We start from the raw sequence: 23,811 nt of genomic DNA on the forward strand, positions 1-23,811 counted from the left end.
ATAAAGTATATGAATTCCTAACTCATCACTTCTCTCTTCACCATGCCCTTTCCTACCTCCTCCATGCCATCTACGATACAAATTTATTTGGCATGAATTTTAAATCACTGAGGATTTACCATATAGCTACTGTGTACACAGTACCATGCTGAGAGAAAGTACAACTACAATGCAAGAGCCTAAGTGATAAATATTAGTCTAGATAAAAGAGTATGAAATATATATGCAAAATGAATCTATGGCTGATGTGAGGCACAACTGGCATTTTCCCTCAAATGATTCAAGAAAAAGAAACACTCTTGGTACTATTCTTGCAACTTTAAGTTTGAAATTAAATTTTAAGTAGTACAGCCTTCTTAGAACTAAGAGATTAACTCAATGTTTCTTCATCATCTAACAGAAACTGAGAATTTGCTTGAGATGTTTTTTAAATTATATAGCTCATGCTTGGCAAATAAGATGCAATAACTTGTGGCAGTTGTGCATAAGGACCATTGTTCTTTATGGCAACTCCTTGTAATAATTTAAAGGGCCAGTTTGTTTTGTTTTGTTTTCATAACAGATTAGGTTTTTGAGAGAAGCACAAGGAATGTGGAGGCAAGGTATGGGAAACTCTACGTTGAAGGTTTTGAAGTATGCATTTGTGCCAAGTGGACTTTAAAGTCTTTATGTTGCAATGATAGTTAAATTTGCTGTTATTATTTACAGTGAAAGAATGTGGGAAAGGGAAGCAAATACTACCTTACCTTGGAAAATTTGCCAATGTGGGCACATGACAAGAAAGATGGAATACTTTGGGACACTTCTCACAGCATAGGAGTTCCCCTCCATTCTGACAAACTGCACACCAGTCCTCATTGGGGTCATCCTCTTTCCTTGTCTCTCCGACATGAAGGGGTGACTTCTGTGAGACATCCAGCCACTCGGATTTTCCATTTGAGGAATTTTCCTGGTGAAGTCCAGGCTGATCTCCTGTGCTATCAGGGGCATCTGATCTTAGCACAGACTCCTCAGAAGCAGAGCTCTGATTGCTGTTTAAAAGCAGGGAGGTGAGTATGCTTCTTGGGTAGTTGGTCTGTAATAGAAAAAGTGTATGTATTTCTTAAAACTGGAATTCTGCAAGTTTATTAGCATTACTGTGACCCTGGACCAAACACTGTTTTGTCCTGGGCACCTGGCTACTTCAAAGGAGTCTATAAATATGCATAAGAAAAGACTATATTTACTGCTAAGTGTATTAGAGTCTCAAATGGTAAAGAAGACGGGCCTCTACTAAAAATATCATCAAAATAGAGTATCAGTAGTAACAGGGTGTGGGTAATATAGGAAGAATTTTCGAATCTTCTGATGGCTACAGAAATGAGAGAACAGGTGGATAGTATAGAAGTCAACCATACAAACTGTAAGTTCATTTTATTGGAGATGTTAATTTAAATTATACCTAGACACAACGTATGCCTAGAATAGAATTTTTATCATTCATACAAATGTATACTGCTTTAATTCTTAGACGCAGCTTCACCTCTACAAGAGCTATTAATATCTTCAAGATAAATCTAAATTTTGTTAAGAGTCTAAGATGGTATAAATTTCAAATCACTAACAAAATCTGTTATCTCTTTTAAACATTTTTTTTTAATTTCAATGAAATAACCACAGACTTAGTTAAATCATGGGTACATAATCTCATTCCTTGGAGGCAAGTATTTTCAAACTATTTAGCTTTTTCTTTTGGTATTTCACTATTTTATTTACTTCTATATTTCTAAATAATAAGCTTATACCATAATTTCTCAGATTTTCGATTTTAAACATATTTTCAGTTTTATAGTCTTTACTATGAAAGATTAGATTTTCTTCCCGACTCTCCACACTCCCTCCTCACACTTGCACACCCACACACCCATTCATACTATCTTCTTCACATAATTATTAAGCGTTGATTTTTTTTTTTTTTTAGTTTGTAGGCACTAATATAACTATATCCAGCATCTAGTCCAACTGGTCAAACACTGCTGTACTGTTTAAGTATCATGAAAAGTCAATTTTCGATTAAATGAATATTTAGGTTATTATCCTGATTATCTCTAGTTTTTAGTGGAATTTGTATTCAGGTGTTTACATCATTAAAACTATATTGTTCATGGCATAACCATAGAATGTACTATGACTACACTCTTTTTTTACCTTTTTGTTTTTACTGAGTTAATAATTACATACATCTTATTTACTTATTTCATTTGCTTATTTTTGTAGGTACCTATCGCTAAGTCATTTTCACAATCTCCAACAGTGTTATAAAATGCTTCTCAGTGCTGTCAACATTTTTCTCCCCTTGCACACATTCCTATGGAGTCTTCTGTACTCCTGCTACAGGGTATACTGGAGGAGATACTGTCCTGGGGATACCCTTTTCTTTGCTTCTCTTCTGTGTTAGATCCCATTTCTGGGGTCTTATGTCTTCCTCTTTCTTGGTGTACTCCATTTTTGATGAGTCATATTCTCAAATATCTTCCCGAGAATAAGTACATGGAAATTAAATTTTTTGTGACCTGGGACACATGTTTAAAAATGTTTATTTAAGCTTTATACATGATTGATAATTTTTTCATTAAATATTCTGGTACTTGTTAGGCCCTTTCAATTCAAATGCTCATGCCCTTCAGTTACAGAATTCTTATATTATTTCTTTGGCAATTATCTTCCATGTGTTTACTCCATCTTCTCTTTTAAATACCCAACCTCCTCATTTGAGCCTCTGATTTTTCAAACTCCTCTCCATTTCCCATCTTTTTGTTTTAATTTACTGAGAGATTTCCTCAAACTTTTCAACCTTTAAGTTGACTATTTCCCTGCTTTAAAATAACATTTTTAACCTCCTATGAGCTATTTAAAAGTTTCTCTCACTCTATCCCCCAAATAGGAATAGTATAGCAATCATTGATATAATTACATTTTGAGGCCTAGATTCTTCATCTGATTCTTGTTTCACTATAACAACAGGAAAATCGTAATTTTCAGGTGGTCCACTGTTTTCCTGTTTTATTCGGATTGGCTCTAACATGACCACTGGGACTTTGTGCGTAGAATCAGCTCCTGCTGGTTTGCTGGAAGAACCAGAGCTATGAGAGAGAGGAAAAATAAAAAACATCTAAGAATATACCTTCAGTATCTCAAAACAAAATATAACCATAGCGTGCTCTGAATAATGCCAATATCTTCACAGCAGTGGTAACTATGTTACATCAGTAATAAATGATACATAACTTAAATTCAAGTGCTGTATGTAAAAGTTTCACTTATGTATAAAAAATGTTCTGTTTACCTTATATATTTGGAAAGATATTTAAATAAATTTAAATAAGACAAGAATTAAAAGCAAACTGACTTCAATATTCTGAGGCTCTAAAATTAGGCAGCCAGATTTAGTACTTTAGAACTAGCATCTTTTAGGCTTTCTCATTTCCTTTTCTAGTCAGTGACAAAGAGATTTCTAGGCTCACATTAACAATTTATTGTCACAAAGTGTAAAGACAATTAACTAGAGACATAATTTATTGATGTTCTACAATTTAAGAAACATAGTGGGACAAAAACCATTTACAGATAGCCACTATGTTCTCATGGGATTAAACCCAAACCTTTTCCCATCAGAGAATGTTTTCCATATGATTAGAAAGTAAGAATTGGGTTCAAGATCTAGGAGAAATCTGTAAGCATAATGAGAAGATGAGCAAAGCAATAAGTTAAAAAAAAATTTCATCAACTGTAAATTTATTTACTTTAAACTAGAATCAATCTTTGGTCATTAGAAAAGTCAGAGAATACTTAAGTTATAGTATAAAATTATTGTTTCTTTTCCCTAAGTTTGTATTTGTGGGTGTTCCTATACCCACAAATGAAGTTGTACATACTTCACTTTTATTTTTTCCTTGCTATTATGCTGAGGTCAAAGATATTTTCCTATTTCCAACATATACACAAATATTATTGTATCTTTAAAGATAAAATTATAATTTACTTAACAAGTTTATTAAATTAACATAATAATATGTAATAACTATTAATATTTTAAATTTTTTTAAGTAAAGAATAAAAGAAGTTGTTCAAAATGTACTGAATACCAAAGCATATTGAGCACTCAGGCAAAAGAAATCAATTTAGAGATTTTTCTACCTAGAGAAAGTCAGTTTACCTTCCTCGGCTCCCAACGCTGGAGGCACTAGGTGAACGTATTGGTGGATGTACACTAGTCATAGTAACTGGTCCTGAAGAGGAAATTATACACATTCATAAAATGAGTTAATAATTATGTATTTAAATTCTACTGAATGTGCTCACTTAGTACTACATTGAAACTGGGAACGTATAATGACATTATGTAAAATAATAAAGTTGCTGAACACTCCTAGCACAGTCTGAGCTCCATTAGACTGGCAAGGCTGTTCAACCTCAGCACTACTGACATTTTGGGCCAGATGATTCTTAGTTGTGGGGGCTGACTGTGCGCTGTAGGATGTTTGGCGGCATCCCTGGCCTCTACCAGTTATTAGATGTCAGTAGCATTTCTCCACACTTCCCACCCAGGGGCATGGCAATAAAATATGTCTCCAAACACTGCAGAATGTCCTCTGTTTAAGAGTAACCAGGGTAGGATCTCAATGAGGACACTAGTGCCTGTGAAAGCTACAGAAGCAATAAAAAGGGTAGGGGCTGATATAAAAGCCGTCCAAGAAAGAGATCTACTACAGATCAATTCACAGAAGACACTGAAACAAATATTCTATTAGGCAATGCACATAAGGTTCTTTGTCCAGTGCCTGGCAAAGAGTCAGTACTGGATAAAGTTAGCTTTAGTAATACTGCCAAAATGGTTTCCAGAAATGTTTTGTCAAGTTATACTCCCCCCAGCTACGTATGAGTACTTTGTTCATTACATTCTCATCAATGAGTATTTTCACTGTTTATATCTTTGCTAATTCAGTAGTTAGAAATTATATCTTTTGATTTTTTTTTAATGACTACTAGTGTGACTGAACACCCCACAAACACATTTTACTGGCTATATGTATTTTCTATTTAGGGAATTATTAACTCATTTCCTTTGGCAATATTCAGTACTTTCCTTATTAATTTGAATGAATTCATTATATAAACAGCCTCTGCTACATTTGTCTGCAATTTCCTTCCAGTTTTTTTGTATGTCAAGTTTGTCAATGTTTTAAATAAGCATCTCCTTTTAAACTGTGTAACTGCCTTATGTTTATGTGACTGGTGAATGACTTAAATTCTCCTCTTTCCTTATTTTGGCCAAAGCACCAATTTTGCCAAGGTCTCCGGGAGTAGTATTAGTCAGAATGCTTCTTTCTCTCTTGGAGGAAATGAATAGGTATGTTAAAAAAAATCCTTAAATACTAGGCAAATTACATATAAAATGAGGCCATATCACAGGCGGCTTATCAAAAAGAGAAAGTATAATACTAATTTCCTCCTGGGAGTATACAATGCCTATAAATTATGTTGAAACTGAAAAGGTACAGAGGTTTAACCTCTGCTTCCTACTCTGAAAGTACCGTATATTGATTTTAAGTAGTGCCAAAAACTCAGACCCATTTAATCATCCAATGAAGAAAGGGAATTTTTTTTTTTTTTTTATTACAAGATGAATAAAAACTAGAAAAACACTTGCAAAATCAAAAGAAGCCCACTTTACCTGCAAGGCCTGGAGATGGCACTGATGAATTTGGTGACTGGACAGTTCTGTTTGAGGGTGGTCTTGGTTGGCCATGATCAATACCAGTATCTTTCCTCACAATATTATCCAGCATAATAGTACTTGAACAGTCTTTTTTTTATTACAAGATGAATAAAAACTAGAAAAACACTTGCAAAATCAAAAGAAGCCCACTTTACCTGCAAGGCCTGGAGATGGCACTGATGAATTTGGTGACTGGACAGTTCTGTTTGAGGGTGGTCTTGGTTGGCCATGATCAATACCAGTATCTTTCCTCACAATATTATCCAGCATAATAGTACTTGAACAGTCAATCTTAAAAAAAAAAGAAATTCTTTTATGGCATCCTGACTTTGCACGTTAAAAGCTACTTTAAATTTATAAGGAAACTTTACCAGTTAAATTATCATCAAATAATAAAACATGCAAATATCACATGAGAAGTTATAATGCATATTTTCCCCGTAAACAATCTTGAAAAGAGCTTTCACCCTTCTTTATGTTCCATCTTAGTAAATATACTGAGGACACACTATTGCAGAAGTCATGAGCTGAGAGAAAGGAGTACTATGTGTCATTCACATCCTTAAAAAATAGAGCAAAAAACATTAAAATAATTTCAAAATAACGAAAGGTAGCTAAGTTAAAAAAAAAAAAAAACCTTGGTGAGAAAAGTAGCACAATTTCACATTTCTGCAAATCTCTTTAGCATCTTGTTTAGTAACAGCCAACTGGATTCTTATATCTGCTTCTGTACTCAATCAGCTTTGACGTGTGGTTTTGGTTGAAGAATAGGAAGAAAATCTGGTCTTACACAGGAAGGGCCCTGTGGGGTGTCTGAGTCTCTGAAAGAGTGGAGGGGCCCCTGTGTCCTAGGCCCACAGGTCGAGAACTGATGCTCTGGTATGCATTAGATAGATGGATCAAGTGCATACCTGACACATTTCCAGAACACTAACGTCACCTAAAAACATTACTACCATTTGGTAGAAAAAAATGATCCCTCATAGATTCTTGCTTTAATGTAATAGTATACAAATAATCCTTGTTTCCTAATTGACTGCCAGGCTGAAATACTGATAAATTTCTATTGAATAAGAGTTTGACACTTTAGATGCAAGTATTTTTCATGCTTATAGACACCATATATTTCTTAAGAATGTCTCTGTGATTAAAATCCAGTTCACTTCTCTAATATAGCCGCAGCCTTTCTCAACTGGGATTTTCTAAGAAAATGGAAGTCCTACAGTCCTAGGATGCAGACAGCATATAATGAATTTAGTTCTCGCCTCTGCATGGAGAATGGTGCTACTTATGAACCATCCTTGGGAAGACTGAGAAAATAGCCACTCAAATCAGTTTCTTTGTTCTGTGGTTCAGATGATGAATTTTAATTGAGAAAGGCTGGTAGACAAAGGGCCACCTGTATCTGAAGACTGCAGAGGAAAGAGCAGAAGGTCAATTTTGCTTTCTGTGGGTCACCTTAAAGTTGGGAGCGCGGGACGTACACAGGGTCATTTACGTTTAACATTCTTCTGGCAATATCTTGGCCAATAATTTTTAGTGAGTATCGAAATAACTGGATTTGACAGATCTTAATGTAAGAAGTTACTTACACTGTGGAGTAAATGTAAAAGTTAAACCAAATTATATGAGACAAAGGAAGTTTTCCTATGTATTACCTATGTGTGAAAAATACATGTACTTCACCCACTTAAGTATATACAATTATTTACATAATGAAATAACTCTGGTAAGGTAAATGATGCCAATATTAGGAAATATTGATCTCAGTAACCTGAAAAACAAATAATGAAAAATTAAAAATTCTTTTACAATCTTACAAGATATTTCTTAAAATTTTTTTGTGCGTGGTTAACCTTATAGGATTAAGAAAAGGTAAAACAAGTATCGAATTACATATGGAGATTTGTCTCTAATGTTTTATTTTCAGCTTTTAAAGACTTTTTAAAAAGTCGTACTAATAAAGTTAGAATTTAGAGAGTCAATATATTTAATTTAAATAACAAACACACGAACAACCTATAATTCAACAAAACTATGCTTTTAACAGATTCGAGTTCACATAAAATTTTCCAAACATATTCATATAAATTTTGTGTATACTTACATCTGGAAGAGAAGGAAGATTATAAGAACCTCCCACTGGTGAGCTCAAATCAATCATAGGCGAACCAAAAGCCTTTCCATCGTATCCTGCTGCACTAGTAATGGTGGGACTAGAAGGAGTGGAGGACGTGCTGTTGGCAGTTGATGGGGGAGCCTGCCCACTGCTGATCTGCCACTATAGTAGAAAGAAGAAAGGTTGTCTATCAACAGGTGTGTGACGGAAAATGTCTACCTAATCCCTGTTCTAGACACAAAGCAGAACACATATTCTGCTAATCGAATTCAACTGTAATTTGAATGGAAAGGTTAGAGGGCACAGGCAAGCATAATTTTCATTAATCTCATCTAAAAATAAAAAGAATTGCTTTTCCTAAGAAGAAAACAGTATATACCAGAAAACCACAGTACCAATCTTGGAAAACATATATATGCTGGAATAGAAATATGAACAAATGCACAGCAACTCCAAGGTAAAGACAGAGGGCTGAAAACATATTTTCTTTTGTCTCTACCTGATATACCTGAAACTAAAATAATGGTTAAAAGGAATTTTAAAAGGCACTCACTCATAAAGCAAATAAGTCAGAAACCACATTTTCGAAGCTAGAAAGCAGACGGACAGATAGCAAATAACTTAATGAATCTGATAAAGTGGAAACCTAAGCGGGCAGTGAGGAAAACAGAAGCACATCAGCATACACTGCAGAATCCCTAAGAGGTCGGGAATTAGAAGCATGAAAGGTAAAGCTAGGGCTAAAAACGAAGATAAGGTGAGAGTCTGTTTAAAAAGAGTTAAATCTCACGTTCCTTTCCTACCCTACCTGTAGCTACCGCAAGATAAACAAGAACTCCCTCGACCTCCACAGAAAAAGGCTGGAAGTTTACTCTCTGGGACAGGTAAAACTGTGTCTTTAGACAGAAAGGCACCAGGCTTAGCTGAAGACAGAATACTGCACTGAAAATAAATATTCAGAAAACATACACACTGAATGCCAAGCTTCCCACCCACTCGGCCGCTGGCTCCCTACCAATCTTCTTCCCCCGGCTGGCTTCAGCTAGCAGCCAGACCTTGCATTTTAGGCAGACGATCCTTTGGGATCTTCTTAGACCAGCCTAAGAAGTAAGACCTAATGATGATACTAGGAATTCTCTCAATAAGCATGCCTAGTAGCCTCAATACTAGAGTGAAAGCTCAATCATCTAACATTAGCCTCAGACTCAAGCTTTCAGGTTTTTTTTTTACTCATTTCTCATATTTGAACAGGTAATTAAGCACCAACATATGAGGAAACTTTTTCATTTATGTTAGAGGCTGAGATAAACACATTAACTAAGCTAACAGAAGGAATGCTTAAGTGCACAGAAAAAGGCTGGAATTTTACTCTCTGGGACAGGTAAAACTGTGTCTTTAGATAGAAAGGCACCAGGCTTAGCTGAAGACAGAATACTGCATTGAAAATAAATATTCAGAAAATAATAAATAATAAATTTATTATTATAATAAAACTGGAGAAAAGGAAAGCAACCAAGAGTTATCTCAAAATTATTCCAAATACAATACCATTTATATATGGACTACACTATATAGTGCGGTAGTGTCTGAAACATTCTAATTTATATGGTCCACTGAAAAAACTATGTAAAGACCTGTGAATGTGAATGTCATCTTTACTACCAACTCACCCCTCATATCCATCCACCTCTCCCATCCCTGCCCGCCCCACTTTGCTGGTACCCCTTCTTCCTTCCGTCCCTAGAATAGTCAGTTACAGCTGATACATATCCTCCCAGGTATATGAGATTTAAAAAACCCACAAAAATGAGAATACCTCACAAAAAATTCAGTAACATGTTTCTTCCCATTTAATATACTTAGGAGATCCTATATAAATTACCATATTTTCTTAACAGCTAAAAAGTATTCCCACTGTACAAGTATATTATAATTCGTTAAATTAAACTACCAACTTAAGACCAATTCCAAATTAAAACCACTATATTTTTTCCTAGTTTGTTCGTTTATTCATTCACGTTTAGATTTCTGACCAGGAAACATTTTTAAAAACATTCTTAGTGTGTGTCTACCCATTAAAAATAATAAATGAGGAAGAGGGAAAGTAAACATTTGAGTGTGCAGAAGGTGCTAGGTGTTTTTATACACATTGGCATTAAGTCTCAGCACAACTCCACAGAGTATTTATTTTACAGTTGAGGCAAATGAGTTTTAAAAAAATAAACATGCAGAAGGCCACAAAATTAAAGGAAAATAAACAGAATTTAAGACCAAACTAGCTTGGGTCCTTTTCATCTCACCTCTAATGACACAACAGAGATAGGTACAAATTTTACACAGACACACGCTGAATGTGTACTTTTAAAATAAAATTTTCAAACTACTTGATCAAAATCAATCTCACAGAATTATGGAAATAGTATCATACTCTATTTTGGTCTTGGCAAAATAATTAAACTGAAACCAATCTATACGTCTTAAGCTGGAAAGACTGTAGACACGATGCTTAGAGAAGACAAAGCACTAAGAGAACTAGTTTTAAAAAATGAATGTAATACCTAGAAATTATTTTTACCTGGACATAAATATAAATATTAAATTGTATCTACTATATAACCATAAATATTAAACTTTATCAGATGCATAAGTACTCCATATTAAAACTGTGTCATGCTACATTTATTCCCAGGAAGTATCCTTGAAACACTTAAAAGATTCATTTATTGTTCCATTTTGCAGAATGTTAACTCTGTTATAATGCTTCTGGTCTTAGGAAATTTAATGTACTCATCTAACAGCTATACATATCAGTATTGTAAAAATTAGTTTCTATGACTCACTGATTATTCTGGGCCTTCATTCATAAAGTGACTTGATTTCTCTTGTCAATCACAAAGCATCAAGACCCTTTCTCTTAGCCTTATATCTATAGGTCTGTTTGTAATTCATATTCATTCAAAAAAAAAAAAACTTGCTCTTGCTGTTGCTTCATCTATAAATTCAATGTGATTTGGAAGTAGAGAGAAACAGAATAAGCAACTGAGGAGAAGTGAAAATATATACCTGTTTTATGGCTTGTTGAGCCAAGAAAGCCATCTGTAGGGGGTTGGGCTTTACTGCTTGTCGTGGCATATTCTGGGTTGGTGGATATCTCAGTTGTTGATGAGGAGGAGGAACAACTGGTCCATTGGGTTTGGGGCTGTGATTTTGAAAATTTATCAAACGTGGAGGAGGTTGCTAGAAAAAAGAAATTGAACCAATTCAGTGACAATCATCTCCTGAAAGACAAATCATAGAGAACTCTATTATAACTTTTACAGAAAGACAGCAACTCTGTCACAGATGAATTATTTATTAATACTACAACAAGGTTATGGGGGAAGGAGGCAGCCTTCCAGAACATGTATGAGCAATTTAAAAAACAGGAGTTTTATTAGGAAAGAGCCTTGGGAGAGGGGTTTCCAACTATAAGTAGATTATACCAGGAATGAACCTAGGCCACAGTGAGAAGTGGGGAAAACCTGTCTTTGGTATCCTTCTACGTCGCTGATGATTATCTTTTGCAAAGAATTGCCCTCTTCAAACCTCCTAAAATAATAACTGCTAACATTTTATTGAGCAGTTATTACATGACAGTATTACTTTACGAGTGCTTTACATGTGTTAACTCAATCTTCACAACAATCCTGTGAGGCAGGGATTATTTCTATTTTACAGGAAAAGAAACTAAAGTATAGAGAATTTAAGTAACTTGTCAAAGATAGTAAGGGATGGAGCAAGGGTCTGAACAAGTACTGTGGCTCAAAGGTCTACACTCTTAACCAATAAATCATTAATAATGAAAACGGTTAGTAACATTTAAAAGTAAATGAGTTTTGGATCTTCTTGAGATCAAACTATATGCTAGACACTGTGTTTAGCATTTTACATGTTATCTCATTAATACCCTCCCCTCATTTTACAAATTAGGACACTAATCGTTTGAAAGCTTAGATAACTTGAAAAAAGTTACACAGCTAGTAAAAGGCAGCACTAAGGCTTTAATTCAAATCTAGTCTGCCATATCATTACCAAAACATGTCCTGGTGTTTAGCTGAGGACTGATTAAGGTACTGACTAATTACAGCTTAAAGGATGAGTTTCTCTAAAGAAAAACAGATTTTGAAAGGAAACTCTTTAAGGACAACACTGGTTGATTACAGGACAGGGCAAGGGCTGGGACGGCACTCCTTCTTTGTTCATAAAGGCTGGCCCTGGAAATTGAGACTAGTGTTCTAAAAAAAAAAGGTAATCTTATACGCTAGTCTCATCTTGACTATCCAATTCTATAGTTGGCAACTTATTGCAAATACTTATTTTCAGGCTATCTTAACTGTACATGATTAGAATTCCTCACAGAGGGAACTATTAACTCCCGCATTCTCAAATGGACAAATAAATGTGGAATTGATAAAGCTGAAGTAGCAACACCTTAAACTTTGACAGATGAAGGCAGATAGCTATAAAGTAGATAGCCTTGCCCTCTTTTCTTTTGCTTCTCTCATTTTTGGAATTTTCTTTCCTTTACTGGGTAACATTGCTTCTCTCTCCCTTCCTTCTTACAAATTAGTTAGCACTGGGTTCACTCTTAGTAACATTCAAGAGTAGCCAGCAATTATAGACCCAAGGAAAAAGATTTCGATACTGTTTCAAGACCAAGAGAAATTCTGTGGGTGAAAATTAGAAAAATATTAGAGAAAAATAGAGAAATGTCAAAACTTTACAGAAGCAAAAAGCCTGAAGCCATAACAATTGTTTTTCATTCTATTAAAGTTTTGTGATTTGATGGGATTTATATCACAGAAACACAAACAGAAAAATAGAAAATTATAGTGGAAAATTTCTAAATTTATCTAAAAGATAATTCCTTAAAAAGTGGAAAAGCACACAAAATAATCCTTAAAGAAGAATAAAGGTAGTTGTAGAAGATTTTGCTACCCTACTCTCATTCCCCTACCCAGATTCATATTGAGTCAGTCAAGAAGTGACACTTGATGCCAGAGTAACATACTGTGTAACGTAGGAATGAATGGATGTCAACCCTGCGATGTGAGATGACTGTTTTTAGTGGTTTTTTTTTTTTTGCCTTTCCTAAATTATAATAGTTGATCAAGTTAATTTCCAAGAACCCTGTGACTGAGGAAGCAACTTGAAAGACTAAGATTAGGAACTAGTTATAAGCATTAAAAAATAGCAAATCAGTGTTATTTTAATCTATTAATTTGCAAGATACGGAAGGGAAAAGGGAGAATAGAAAACCAGTTGAGTTCTTAAGGAAACCGACACAGTCATCCTAATCTTCATTCTAAGTACCTCCGTTGTTATAGGTTTTGATTTTATTCTAGGTCAGCAGTTACCAACTGAGTATAACCATGAAGGATAACAGATGTCTTTCTAACATCCATCCACTGTTTAGAAAAATTAATGTATACATATTAAATGAGAGTACTTCCACAGGAGTAAATCTGGCTCAAGAGAAAGAATCATTGCTGTAATTTATGTATAAAACATTGACAATGCTAACAAATTTAGGACTGTCTATTGGAGTACAATATACTGTATATTGCTAAACTAAACAGAGATGCATGTCTATCAGGTATGTACCAATTATATGCAGTCATATAATTATGTATTCTACCTCTGTATCACCCAACTCTTTAACCATGCAGAGTACATGGTGAATCTTCAGAAGAAGAAATAGGGAGTTATGTGAGCGATTTTTAGAAGCAGTCCTTTAAATGTACTTGGACCCTATGAACATATAAAGAGTATGATTTGAACATATCCACCTATCTGGAGGCACACATACACACCTACTTATATAGACATTTTCCCATACGTATATGCAAATAAACTGGTAGAAAACTAAGAACATAAGTGAGCAGGGCAGTGTAAAAATTTATAGAAAAGTGCAAACTGATGAGTGAAAAATGTGTGAGTGGGTGTTTGGCAGAGAGCAGCTAAAAATGAGAGAAGAGAGTGTGAAGTACAAGAGTCACTTAGAGTCAACAGAAAAAGAACAATGTATAAGATAATGACCAAAAGATGCAAAAATTACTTTGTTTCTAAATGGGAAAATTAGGTTGAATAAAGATTGTACATTATAAAAATTATGTAGCAGTAAATCCTAGAGAAGAAAAATAAGATCAAAAGCAAATTTCTGAGATACACAAACTAAAAGTTCTGAGGTCACTTCTGTTGTCATTGCTTATGTAAAATTCATGAGAATGTGACCAAGTCACATAATATCTATTAATGCTTCAGTTCCTCACTTCTTAGTGAAAAGGCCATTAACGAATCATGGATTTATCCTTTTTCAGGATAATAAACTATTACATAAAAATCATTTCTCACCTCCAGACATTTAAGATAAATATTATTCATGCAAATGCTTAGCACTAGAGCACTCAATACATAATTATTTTCTCTCTCTTCTCCTCTTCATATTTATCTTCAGAAAAATCTTGGTACCCTTTGCAGTCTATCTGTAATACGTTACTCTGCAGTCTGCAGAGCTAAGACAAAATTATTCCTCAATTTTCTTAATAAAATTTCAACGTTGCCAGTTTGCACTCCTGGTATCTAATGTGTGCAAGTCTTTTCCCATGGAACACTCACCGAAGACGTCTTAAATTGCTTGTTTTTGCTTCTTGTAAACACCTGGGTTAAAACAGTCTGAGAGGAATAATCAATTGGGCATACTAATATTCCCCTGGATTTGACATGCCTTCCTAATCAAACTACTACAAAGCCATAAACCTCAAATACATCACCTCAGGCCTTCAAAGGAGCGACTTAACAAAATCAGGATCTACGTATGCCCATAACTTTTATTTAGGGTTGAATCAACAGTCCTATGAAGACCATTTCTGTTTTGTGCAACTGCTACAAAAATGCTATTATGCCACTTAATTGCTTTTCATAAATACCTACATTATATATTCCCTTTAGTGCTAGTAAAATGTTAGTAAAAAGTTTCTCCTCTAACTGGCATGTTTCCTTTTTATCAAATAATACAGATACTATTTTTTTTTTTTATTGTGTAGGTTGACAAAAAGTTCTAAGTTTTGTTCTTATGTGTAATGAGATTTCTTAGCCTAGTTCTACTGACTTTATTAAGCTCTTATTAAACCGCATTCCATTTCATTTGTGTCATTTACCGTAAGTCACTTTAAATCCTTCTCAAAAATATGAAGATTATAAATAAATAAATGTAACTGAAAATAACAGAAAAATTGTAAAAATTAGACTTTATACTCCTTACTAAACCTTTGTTAAATCTAAGTATGCCCACATTAACCTGAGTAGGACGGTTCAACTATTTAACAAAGTATATAAACCTTTTACCTTCAAAAATTGGATTAAAAGTAAATAGTACTTTATATCTAGTGAAAGTAAGAATGGTTCATGGAATATTTGCTCAGAAATAAAGTTTGAAAAAGGTAGATTTCTAATGAACCACACCCCTATACCCTTTTCTATTTCATTTTGCCCTAGTTTCTAAGATACAATGTGGTTTTCTAAACATTGCATCCCCACAGAGAAGAGATACCTAAAGAATTAGTCATTACGAAGCACTAACAAAGGAATTACGAGACACAGGTACACAACATTTCCCATCAATCACAGGCATGGGTTGTTTAGGAATGCAATCATTTATCCTCTATTATAATTTGAAGACAAGAACAGATGAAAATAGGTGTATCAGCTAAATAAACCATTCATTCTTTTTTGAGAAGGCCTGAAACCTAGGAGTTAAATCAGAGATCCTCAATGTGATAAATTCTTGTAAATTCAGATATTTAAATCATGGATGACGGATGTCTTGGTTATTTTAAGAACTGCTGAATACAATTGTACTATAATTATCTAAGTTAGGACAGGCCTGCTTCCAAATTTACCTGATGAGAGATGGAAGGCTGCTGGATGGGCCCCTGCATTCTAGGGTTTGGTAAACCCACAGGTGCTGGCCTCCGTTGCCCCTGTTGCCTCTGAGCCATTACCTGTTGCTGCATATGCTGGAGTCGTAATTGAGCTAGGCTGATCTGTGTTGGAAACTTGGATAACTGGTTTGAAGATAAACCACCTTGTGGCTGTGAGTTCTGTTCCACGACAGGATTCTGCTTAGGCATTTGTGGTTGACTTTCTTTATCTTCAATAACTAAAGAACCTAATCAAAGAAAAGGGGTTAAGTTCTAACGTTTTTCTGATAGTGAAAAACCACATTTTGTAAGGCTATTTTTACTAAACTTTAGAATTGCCAAGGAACTTTTTGATCTCAGGAACCCTTTACACTCTTAAATATAGAAGGTCCCAAAGAGCTCTTGTTAATGGGGGTTCTATCAAAATTTACCGTATTTGAAACTAAAAAGGAGAATTAAAAAAAATTTACTCGTTATTTCATTTAAAAGTAATAAACTCATAATAATACACATTTTATGAAAAATAACTTTAAAAAATTTTACTGAACAGTGGCATTGTTTTACATTTTTGAAAATCTCTTGAAATATCTGGCTTAATAGCTGAACTCTTTCTGCATTATCTGTCATAATATATCATTTAGGTTAAAATATGTGAAGAAATTCCAGCCACGGAGATGTGTAGCTGAAAAAGGGAGACTTCTGTGGTTTCCTGAAGGAGGCTCAGACTATGTTTTGAGAACTGCTGTTGTATATCAAAATAAAGTAAGCCAATCAGACATTGGTACTAAAAACAATCTCACAAAGTATTTCTGATTCTTTCGTATTAATAATATGGAATTTCTCAAATTCCTTACACCTTCACAGTGCATACGATATCAGTTCTCTGACAGAATACTTTGACTGGCTTACAACTTACAGAGTTTAAAGGTGCCACTAATAGGGTTGATCCAAGCAGAAGGCAAAGCTTGCTTTCTTCAACAGTAGAGAATTAAATGTTTTTGATTTACTAAGTATATTCATACTAAAAAAATATAGTTATCATTCATTAAATACTCACTGTGATAGGCATTGTAACAGCAGGTCTATGTACATTCCTGTTAAAGACCTTTTTATAGTTAAGGGATCTAAAGTTCAGAGAGATTGAACAACTTACCCAAATCACACAGTAACGTTAACCGAATATTCATCTAGATCGATATTTTTCCCTTGCTCCAGAAAAGATATTTCTCAGAGTTTGGGAAACTTGTCTCCTTCTTGGAAAATTTAAAAGGTAAATCTCATTGTAAATGACAATTTACCAAGCTATAAATGACAGCTCTGAAAAGTCCTACAGTAAAGGACAGTTTAACTTTATTGTCTCTGAGTTTCGCAAACTCTTCACAAACAGGAGATGCTTTTTTATTTTTGCTGATGTAGCGTCATCTAAAATTATACCATTTATGTGTGTAGTTACACACATTGTCTTAGTTTTACCTATGCCTACATTGTGTGGTCTATTTTGTAAGTGACATACTTATAAGTACATATATCTCTACATATATGATTACTTGTGTGGATATATAACTTGTGATAGGTTTTCTCCATAGTTGTACGTGTGGGGGTAGGGTGGGGTAGGCTAAGCGATAGTTACTTATATGCTTTGCATTATGATGCTTTTTGTAATATAGGTGAGAGTGTGATTCCAGTTGCCTGTTATGGATCAATAAACAGATGGTTGCATTAATTTCTAAACTGAACTGCACAGGTCACTTTATCACATTTTCTTCAAGGGATTACTCTATCATCATTCTTTTTGTTCTTCTCTTGCATGGATGGGATTTGTGTAATCCTATTTCTTCTATTCCTGGTGTGTTCTGAGCCAGGATTCCCCATCCCCCAGGCCGTAGACCATATTGGTCTGTGGCCTGTTAGGAACCAGGCCACACAGCAGGTGGTGAACAGCAGGTGAGCGAGCAAAGCTTCATCTGTATTTGTAGCTGCTCCCCAGCGCTAGCATCACCGCCTCCGCTCCACCTCAGATCATCAGGCATTAGAATCTCACAGGAGCACCGGTCCTTGGTGCCAAAAAGGTTGGGGACCGCTGTTCTGAGAACTGGCTCTTTCCAGCCATTTCTTCCTGTCCTATCCAGAATCTAGCCTAGGGAATGACAGAGCAATCGTCTTTGATAATTTTGAAACAATGTCAATGAGCCCAAAACTGTGATCAAAGGGAATACTGGTAGTTGATGAAGAATGTGATAAAGAGGATGTTCCATATCATCCACATGTTTACATGTTTATATTTATTCATATGTCACATATATACACACATTAATAAAATACTAGTGAAAATTCCATGTTTTCAAAACACGATAATGAAAACACTTTGGGGGTAGAAGGAAATACATTTTCAATAACATATCATAATCATTAGGAGTTCCAGAAACAAATGGCATTTTGCGAAAATGTACATAATGGCCTACCTAAATTGATAATATTTTGAGCCCAGAAACTAGGATCACAGTGAAACTGGATGGTATTATTGGTCACTGGGGAAGCATCGCACCTTGCTCGAAGGAGGTGCCGTAACCGGTATGTAATCTAGAAGAAAGCAGAGAGACAACTAAACATCAATATTTTTATCAGGCATATAATTTATTAAGTTCCCAGGAAATACACAAAAAATGGTCTCTGGTATGTATGCCAACACAAACAATCATATATAAATTATAACAAGTAGACATGTAACAGCGATCAGACAAGAGAAATAAAGGTATCCAAATTGGAAAGGAAGAAGTTAAACTCTCATTATTTGCAGATGACATGATACTATATATAGAAAACCTTAAAGATGCTTCCAAAAAACTGTTAGAACTGATCAATGAATTCAGTAAAGTAGCAGGATACAAAATTAATATTCAGAAGCCAGTTGTGTTTTTATACACCAATGACAAACTTTCAGAAAGAGATTAAGAGAACAATCCTATTTATAATTGCATCAAAAACAATAAAATACCTAGGAATCAAATTAACCAAGGAGGTAAAAGACCTGTTTCTCAGAAAATTATAATCACTGAAGAAGACAGAAATAAATGGAAGCATATACTGTACTCATGGGTAGGAAGAATCAACATCATTAAAATGTCCATACAACCCAAAGCAATCTATAGATTCAACGCAATCCCCATCAAAATACTAATAGCATTTTTCAGAGAGGTACAATAAATAATCTTAAAGTTTCTATAGAACCATAAAAGATCCCAAATAGCCACAGCAATCTTGAGAAAGAACAAGGTTAGAGGTATCACATTACTTGATATCAAACTATACAAGGCTACAGTAATCAAAACAGCATGGTACTGGCATAAAAACAGACACATGGATCAATGGAACAGAATAGAGAGCACAGAAATAAATCCACATCTATACATTCATTTAATGTATCACAAAGGAGGCAAGAATTTACAATGGAGTAATAAAGACAGTCTCTTCAATAAATGGTGCTGGGAAAATTGCAAAAATATATGCAAAAAATAAAACTAGACCACCTTCTTACACCATATACTAGACTCAAAATGGATTAGACTTAAAAGTAAGACATGAAACCATAAAACTTTTACAAAGAAACATAGGCAGTAATCTCTCTGATATTGCTATTAGTAATTTCTTTCTGGATATATCTCCTCAAGTAAGGGAAACAAGAAAAATAAACAAATGGGACTACATCAAACTAAAAAGTTTTTGCACAGTGAAGGAAACCATCAACAAAACAAAAAGACAACCTACTGAAGGGGAGAAGATATTCACTTATGATACATCAGATAAGGGGTTAATATCCAAAATATATAAAGAACTCATACAACTCAACAAAAACAACAAAAAAATCCAATTAAAAAAATGGGCAGTGGACCTGAATATTTCTCCAAAGAGGAAATATGGATAGGCAATAGACATATGAAAAGGTCACTAATCATCAGAGAAATGCAAATTAAAACCACAATGAGATATCACCTCACACCTGTCAGAATGGCTAACATCAATAAATCAAAGAACAAGTGTTGGCAAGGATGCTGAGAAAAGGGAGCCCTCATACACTGTTGGTGGGATTGCAAATTGGTACAGCCGCTATGGAAAAGTCAAAAAATTAAAAATGGATCTGCCTTTTGACCCAGCGGTTGCACTTCTGGGTATTTATCCAAAGAAAACCAAAACAGTAATTCATAAAGAACTGTGCACCCCTATGTTCATGGCAGTACAATTTATAATGGCCAAGATATGGAAGCAACCTAAATGCCCATCAACAGATGACTGGATAAAGAAGTTATGGTTCTTATATACAATATCACTCTGCCATTAAAAAAATAAAATCCTATCATTTGCAAAGACATGGATGGCCTAGAGGTCATTATACTGAGTGAAATTAAGTCAGACAGAGAAAGATAAATACCATATGATGTCACTTGTATGCAGAATCTAAGGAACAAACAGAACAAACTAATTGAAAACAGACCCACAAATATAGAGGACAACTGTGTGATTGCCAGAGGGGGATGGGGACTGGGAGAAAGTGGCGAAGGGTTAAAGAAATACAAATTAGTCATAGAGGGTCACGGACATGCGGAGCACGGTATAGGGAATGCACACAGCAGTAAGGTAATGGCTATGTGTAGAGCCAGAGGGAAGGCAGAGTAATCAGGGAGATCATTTCATAAACTGTATAAATGTCTAACCAATGTACTGTATACTTGAAACTGATTTTTTAAAAAAGTAGACATATAAGTTTTCTTTCCAAAACGTTAAAAGTTTTGAGGTATAACTCAATTGGTTATACCGTTGAATGCAAAACTGAAAAGTATCTTGAAGTGATTAAGGTTAAAGTCAGTTTTTTTTCAATTAATAAAACTTCACAGAAACACCAACTAAATATTTGTAAAACTAAAAAAATAACACGTTTTGCTTTTGTTTACTTTTAAAGAAGGATTCAGAATTTAGATTGGGTGGCTAATGAGTTACAGTAAAGATAAATTAATCTCTGCTCAGAAAATGCAAGTACGGCCCAGAACTAGGCCTGCTAAGGGGATGCTTCTCCTTGCTCCTATTCTTTTGAGTTTCATGTCATCACAACAGCCACCACCCTCCACACGCAGTCCTCAGGGAATACTCCTCCCTCAGTCCTTGAGGAGAGGCAAGGGATTATGTGTAATGGGGTATGTGAGAGAAAGACATGTTACGGGCATATGCAAGGAAATTATCATGTTCGACCCTGCGATTTAAGCTGGACAAGGAGGTACCGAGGGATAGAAGGTAAGGGTAATGATAAGGTGAGGTTGAAGGACAGGGAACAATTTTAAGAGCAAAAGCGCATAGGACCTTTAGGGTTTGTGGGAGTATGGCTATCTGGGTACCAGCGGAAGTAAGCTGGAAAGAAGGATCATCTAGTTTATTATTAAAATCATCAAGAATTATGACAGGAGTAATGTTGGAGCTAAAGTGTTTTCCCCAGACAAAACAACCCTAGTTAAATACTTTTGCCTGAATGTAATTGGACTGATAAAGAAACTGATCTCACTTCAAAATACATGACTACTTATTTTGGTTCGGTCCCTAAGGCTGATTGGCTAAGATGACATTTTTCTAGTCCTTCACTTCCTTACTTTTCTAAATAACTATTATCAAACCTTCTTTTCTCTTTTCAAATCTCCAACAGCTCCCCCATTCTCAATTGCAGCTAATGGCCTTGCTTACTATTTCACCAAGAAAACAGACAATAACCTTCTACAACCTTCCACCATCTATCAATAGTGTTCTCTCTTATTACAATGGATTAAATAAACGGCCATGACAATCATTCCACTTGTGCAGTTAGCATCAACCCCTCTGGTTTACTCAGTCGTGACTCAACAATTTTCTTCCCTCCCCTGTATCACCCAGCTCTCCATTTTACTGGATCACTCACATCAACATATACATGTTTTAACTTTTCCCAACTAAAAATGCAACTCCTGTCTCCCTTGCTACTGCCATCAACTGCCCACTCCTCTTGCTCTTTTACAGCAAAATTCTTCGAAAGACCCATTTCTACTTATTGTCCTCCATTCCTCTCCCCTAATTCTTTTCTGAAACCACTTCACTCAGGCATTCAGCAGCTTTTCACACACAGGACTCCGCCCTCACAGAAACATTTTATTCCCTTGGCTTCTAGCACACTGTCTCATGGTTTCTCCCCTTATTTCGCCTACTGCTACTTTGGGGGTTTGCTGAGAATAGGTATGGGTTCCAACGTACCGTCTCAGTCTCCACTGTTGGTTCTTTTCCCTCTCCATTACTGTATACGCTGCCCCAGAGCTCAGTCTTTCAACTGTTCCCTTTTCTCTTACAGCAGATTTTTGGCAACCTCATCTAGTCTCACAGTTTAAATGACTTCTCAATTTACATCTCAAGCCTAGTCCTCACTTTTGAACTTGCATTTCCAACTGCTTACTCAGCATCTCCATCCTGCTGTCTGATAGGCATCTCGAAGTTAAAAGTCTAAAAGGGGAGCTGCTCCTGATCTTTCTCAAGTCTACTCATCCTATAATCGTCCCCGTCTCAATTACTGGCAACACTATTTTTTCCTGTTTAGTTAGTCCTAGGTTCCTTTCTTTCCCCTACACCCTACATTCAACCTGTCAGCAAATCCTGTTGTTTTCTTAAAAGATATAAATAATCCTACCAATTCTCCCATCAACTCTATTGCTACCACCCTGGAAAAGCCACCTTATTTCAGTAAGGTTCTAAGTGGTCTCCCTATTTCTTCTCCTTGGCCCTCAGCTACCTATCCTCAGCAGCCAGAGTGACTGTGTTATTATAAATCATATTCTGTCATTCCTTGCCTCAAGCCCCTCTAATGGTTTCCCATCTCACCCATTAAAAACCAAAGTCCTCGTAATGAACTACAAGGCTTGTGCTGTCTGGCTTTCCGTTACTTCTCTGACCTTACTCATACTACTCTCTGCTCTTTCCTCTGTTCCAGCACCTCAGGCTTCCTTATGCCCACATCACAAAAACTTCCACCTCAGTCTTTGAACTTGCTGTGCTGTCAGAATACTCTCCAAACATGTGTGGCCTGCTTCCTCACTTCCTTCACGCGTCTGTTCAAATAGCACCCTCTTTAGTCAGATTTACCTAAAATTACAACCCCTATCCCAACGCTCCCAGACTCCTCTCTTTTACTTTTCTCTAGAGCATTTAATACTACACAACAGTCTATATATTTTATTTATTTTAGTATTGCCTATCTCCACTGCAATGCAACTCCAGGGGCAGAGATTTTTGTTCTCTGTTCCCTGAGTATTTAGAATGCCGCCTGATAAATAGCTAGTATTCAATAAATAAATAGTTATAAATTCTGAGTAGAAACCATTAACTTATTTTGACACTATGTAGAATACTTGGCAGTGTTTACCAAACAGCACTCAATACGATGTTCTTTCCCCCAACTTTTTCTTCTTTTCATTTTTTTGCATCCTCTAGTAATTCTATGAAACATTCTCATAATGTGCTAACCAAAAGATTCCAAGAACTTTCCTTTGTAAATATCCTCATGCTTTATCATTTTCCAAAATTTAATCATTCATTTTGAAATAACTTGTCTATAGCCATGCCACCCTGAACAAGCCCGATCCCGTCTGATCTTGGAAGCTAAGCAGGGTCAGGCCTGGTTAGTACTTGGATAGAAGACCACCTATGAAGACCAGGTGCTGTAGGTGTAAAAAATAAGGGGCTGTAAGCTAACAAGGTCCTTGCAATCTGTGAGGTCAACCAAGGGTTGCCTCACCTAAAAAAAAAATTTAAAAAATATTTTTAAATAATTTTAAAATTGTAGAAAAGTGAAAAGAACCCTTCACCCCGATTTCCCAACTGTTAATATATTAGCACATTTGTTACAACACTGCCCAACTGCTCCTACGCATAAACACTATTATGACTAGTCTTTTTCTGAATCTTCTGACAGC

General features: G+C 35.4%; 1 protein-coding gene and 1 pseudogene across 1 annotated transcript in view; one reads left to right on the forward strand and one right to left on the reverse strand.

The window, feature by feature from the left end:
- The window catches only part of TRIM24 (tripartite motif containing 24), a 113,507-nt gene that overhangs the window by 7,167 nt on the left and 82,529 nt on the right, over positions 1-23,811 (reverse strand). The window contains exons 10-17 of the mRNA XM_025045850.1: positions 18,301-18,418; positions 15,818-16,086; positions 10,941-11,114; positions 7,866-8,039; positions 5,914-6,049; positions 4,196-4,268; positions 2,954-3,122; positions 747-1,075 (exon numbers count right to left, since the gene is read on the reverse strand). Coding sequence (XP_024901618.1) covers positions 747-1,075; positions 2,954-3,122; positions 4,196-4,268; positions 5,914-6,049; positions 7,866-8,039; positions 10,941-11,114; positions 15,818-16,086; positions 18,301-18,418 — 1,442 coding nt within the window. The remainder of the gene's footprint in view (positions 1-746; positions 1,076-2,953; positions 3,123-4,195; positions 4,269-5,913; positions 6,050-7,865; positions 8,040-10,940; positions 11,115-15,817; positions 16,087-18,300; positions 18,419-23,811) is intronic.
- LOC112478746 lies at positions 23,447-23,565 on the forward strand (annotated as a pseudogene).

This window comes from Pteropus alecto, unplaced genomic scaffold, assembly GCF_000325575.1.
Source record: "Pteropus alecto unplaced genomic scaffold, ASM32557v1 scaffold22, whole genome shotgun sequence".
Classification (NCBI taxonomy): Eukaryota; Metazoa; Chordata; class Mammalia; order Chiroptera; family Pteropodidae; genus Pteropus; species Pteropus alecto.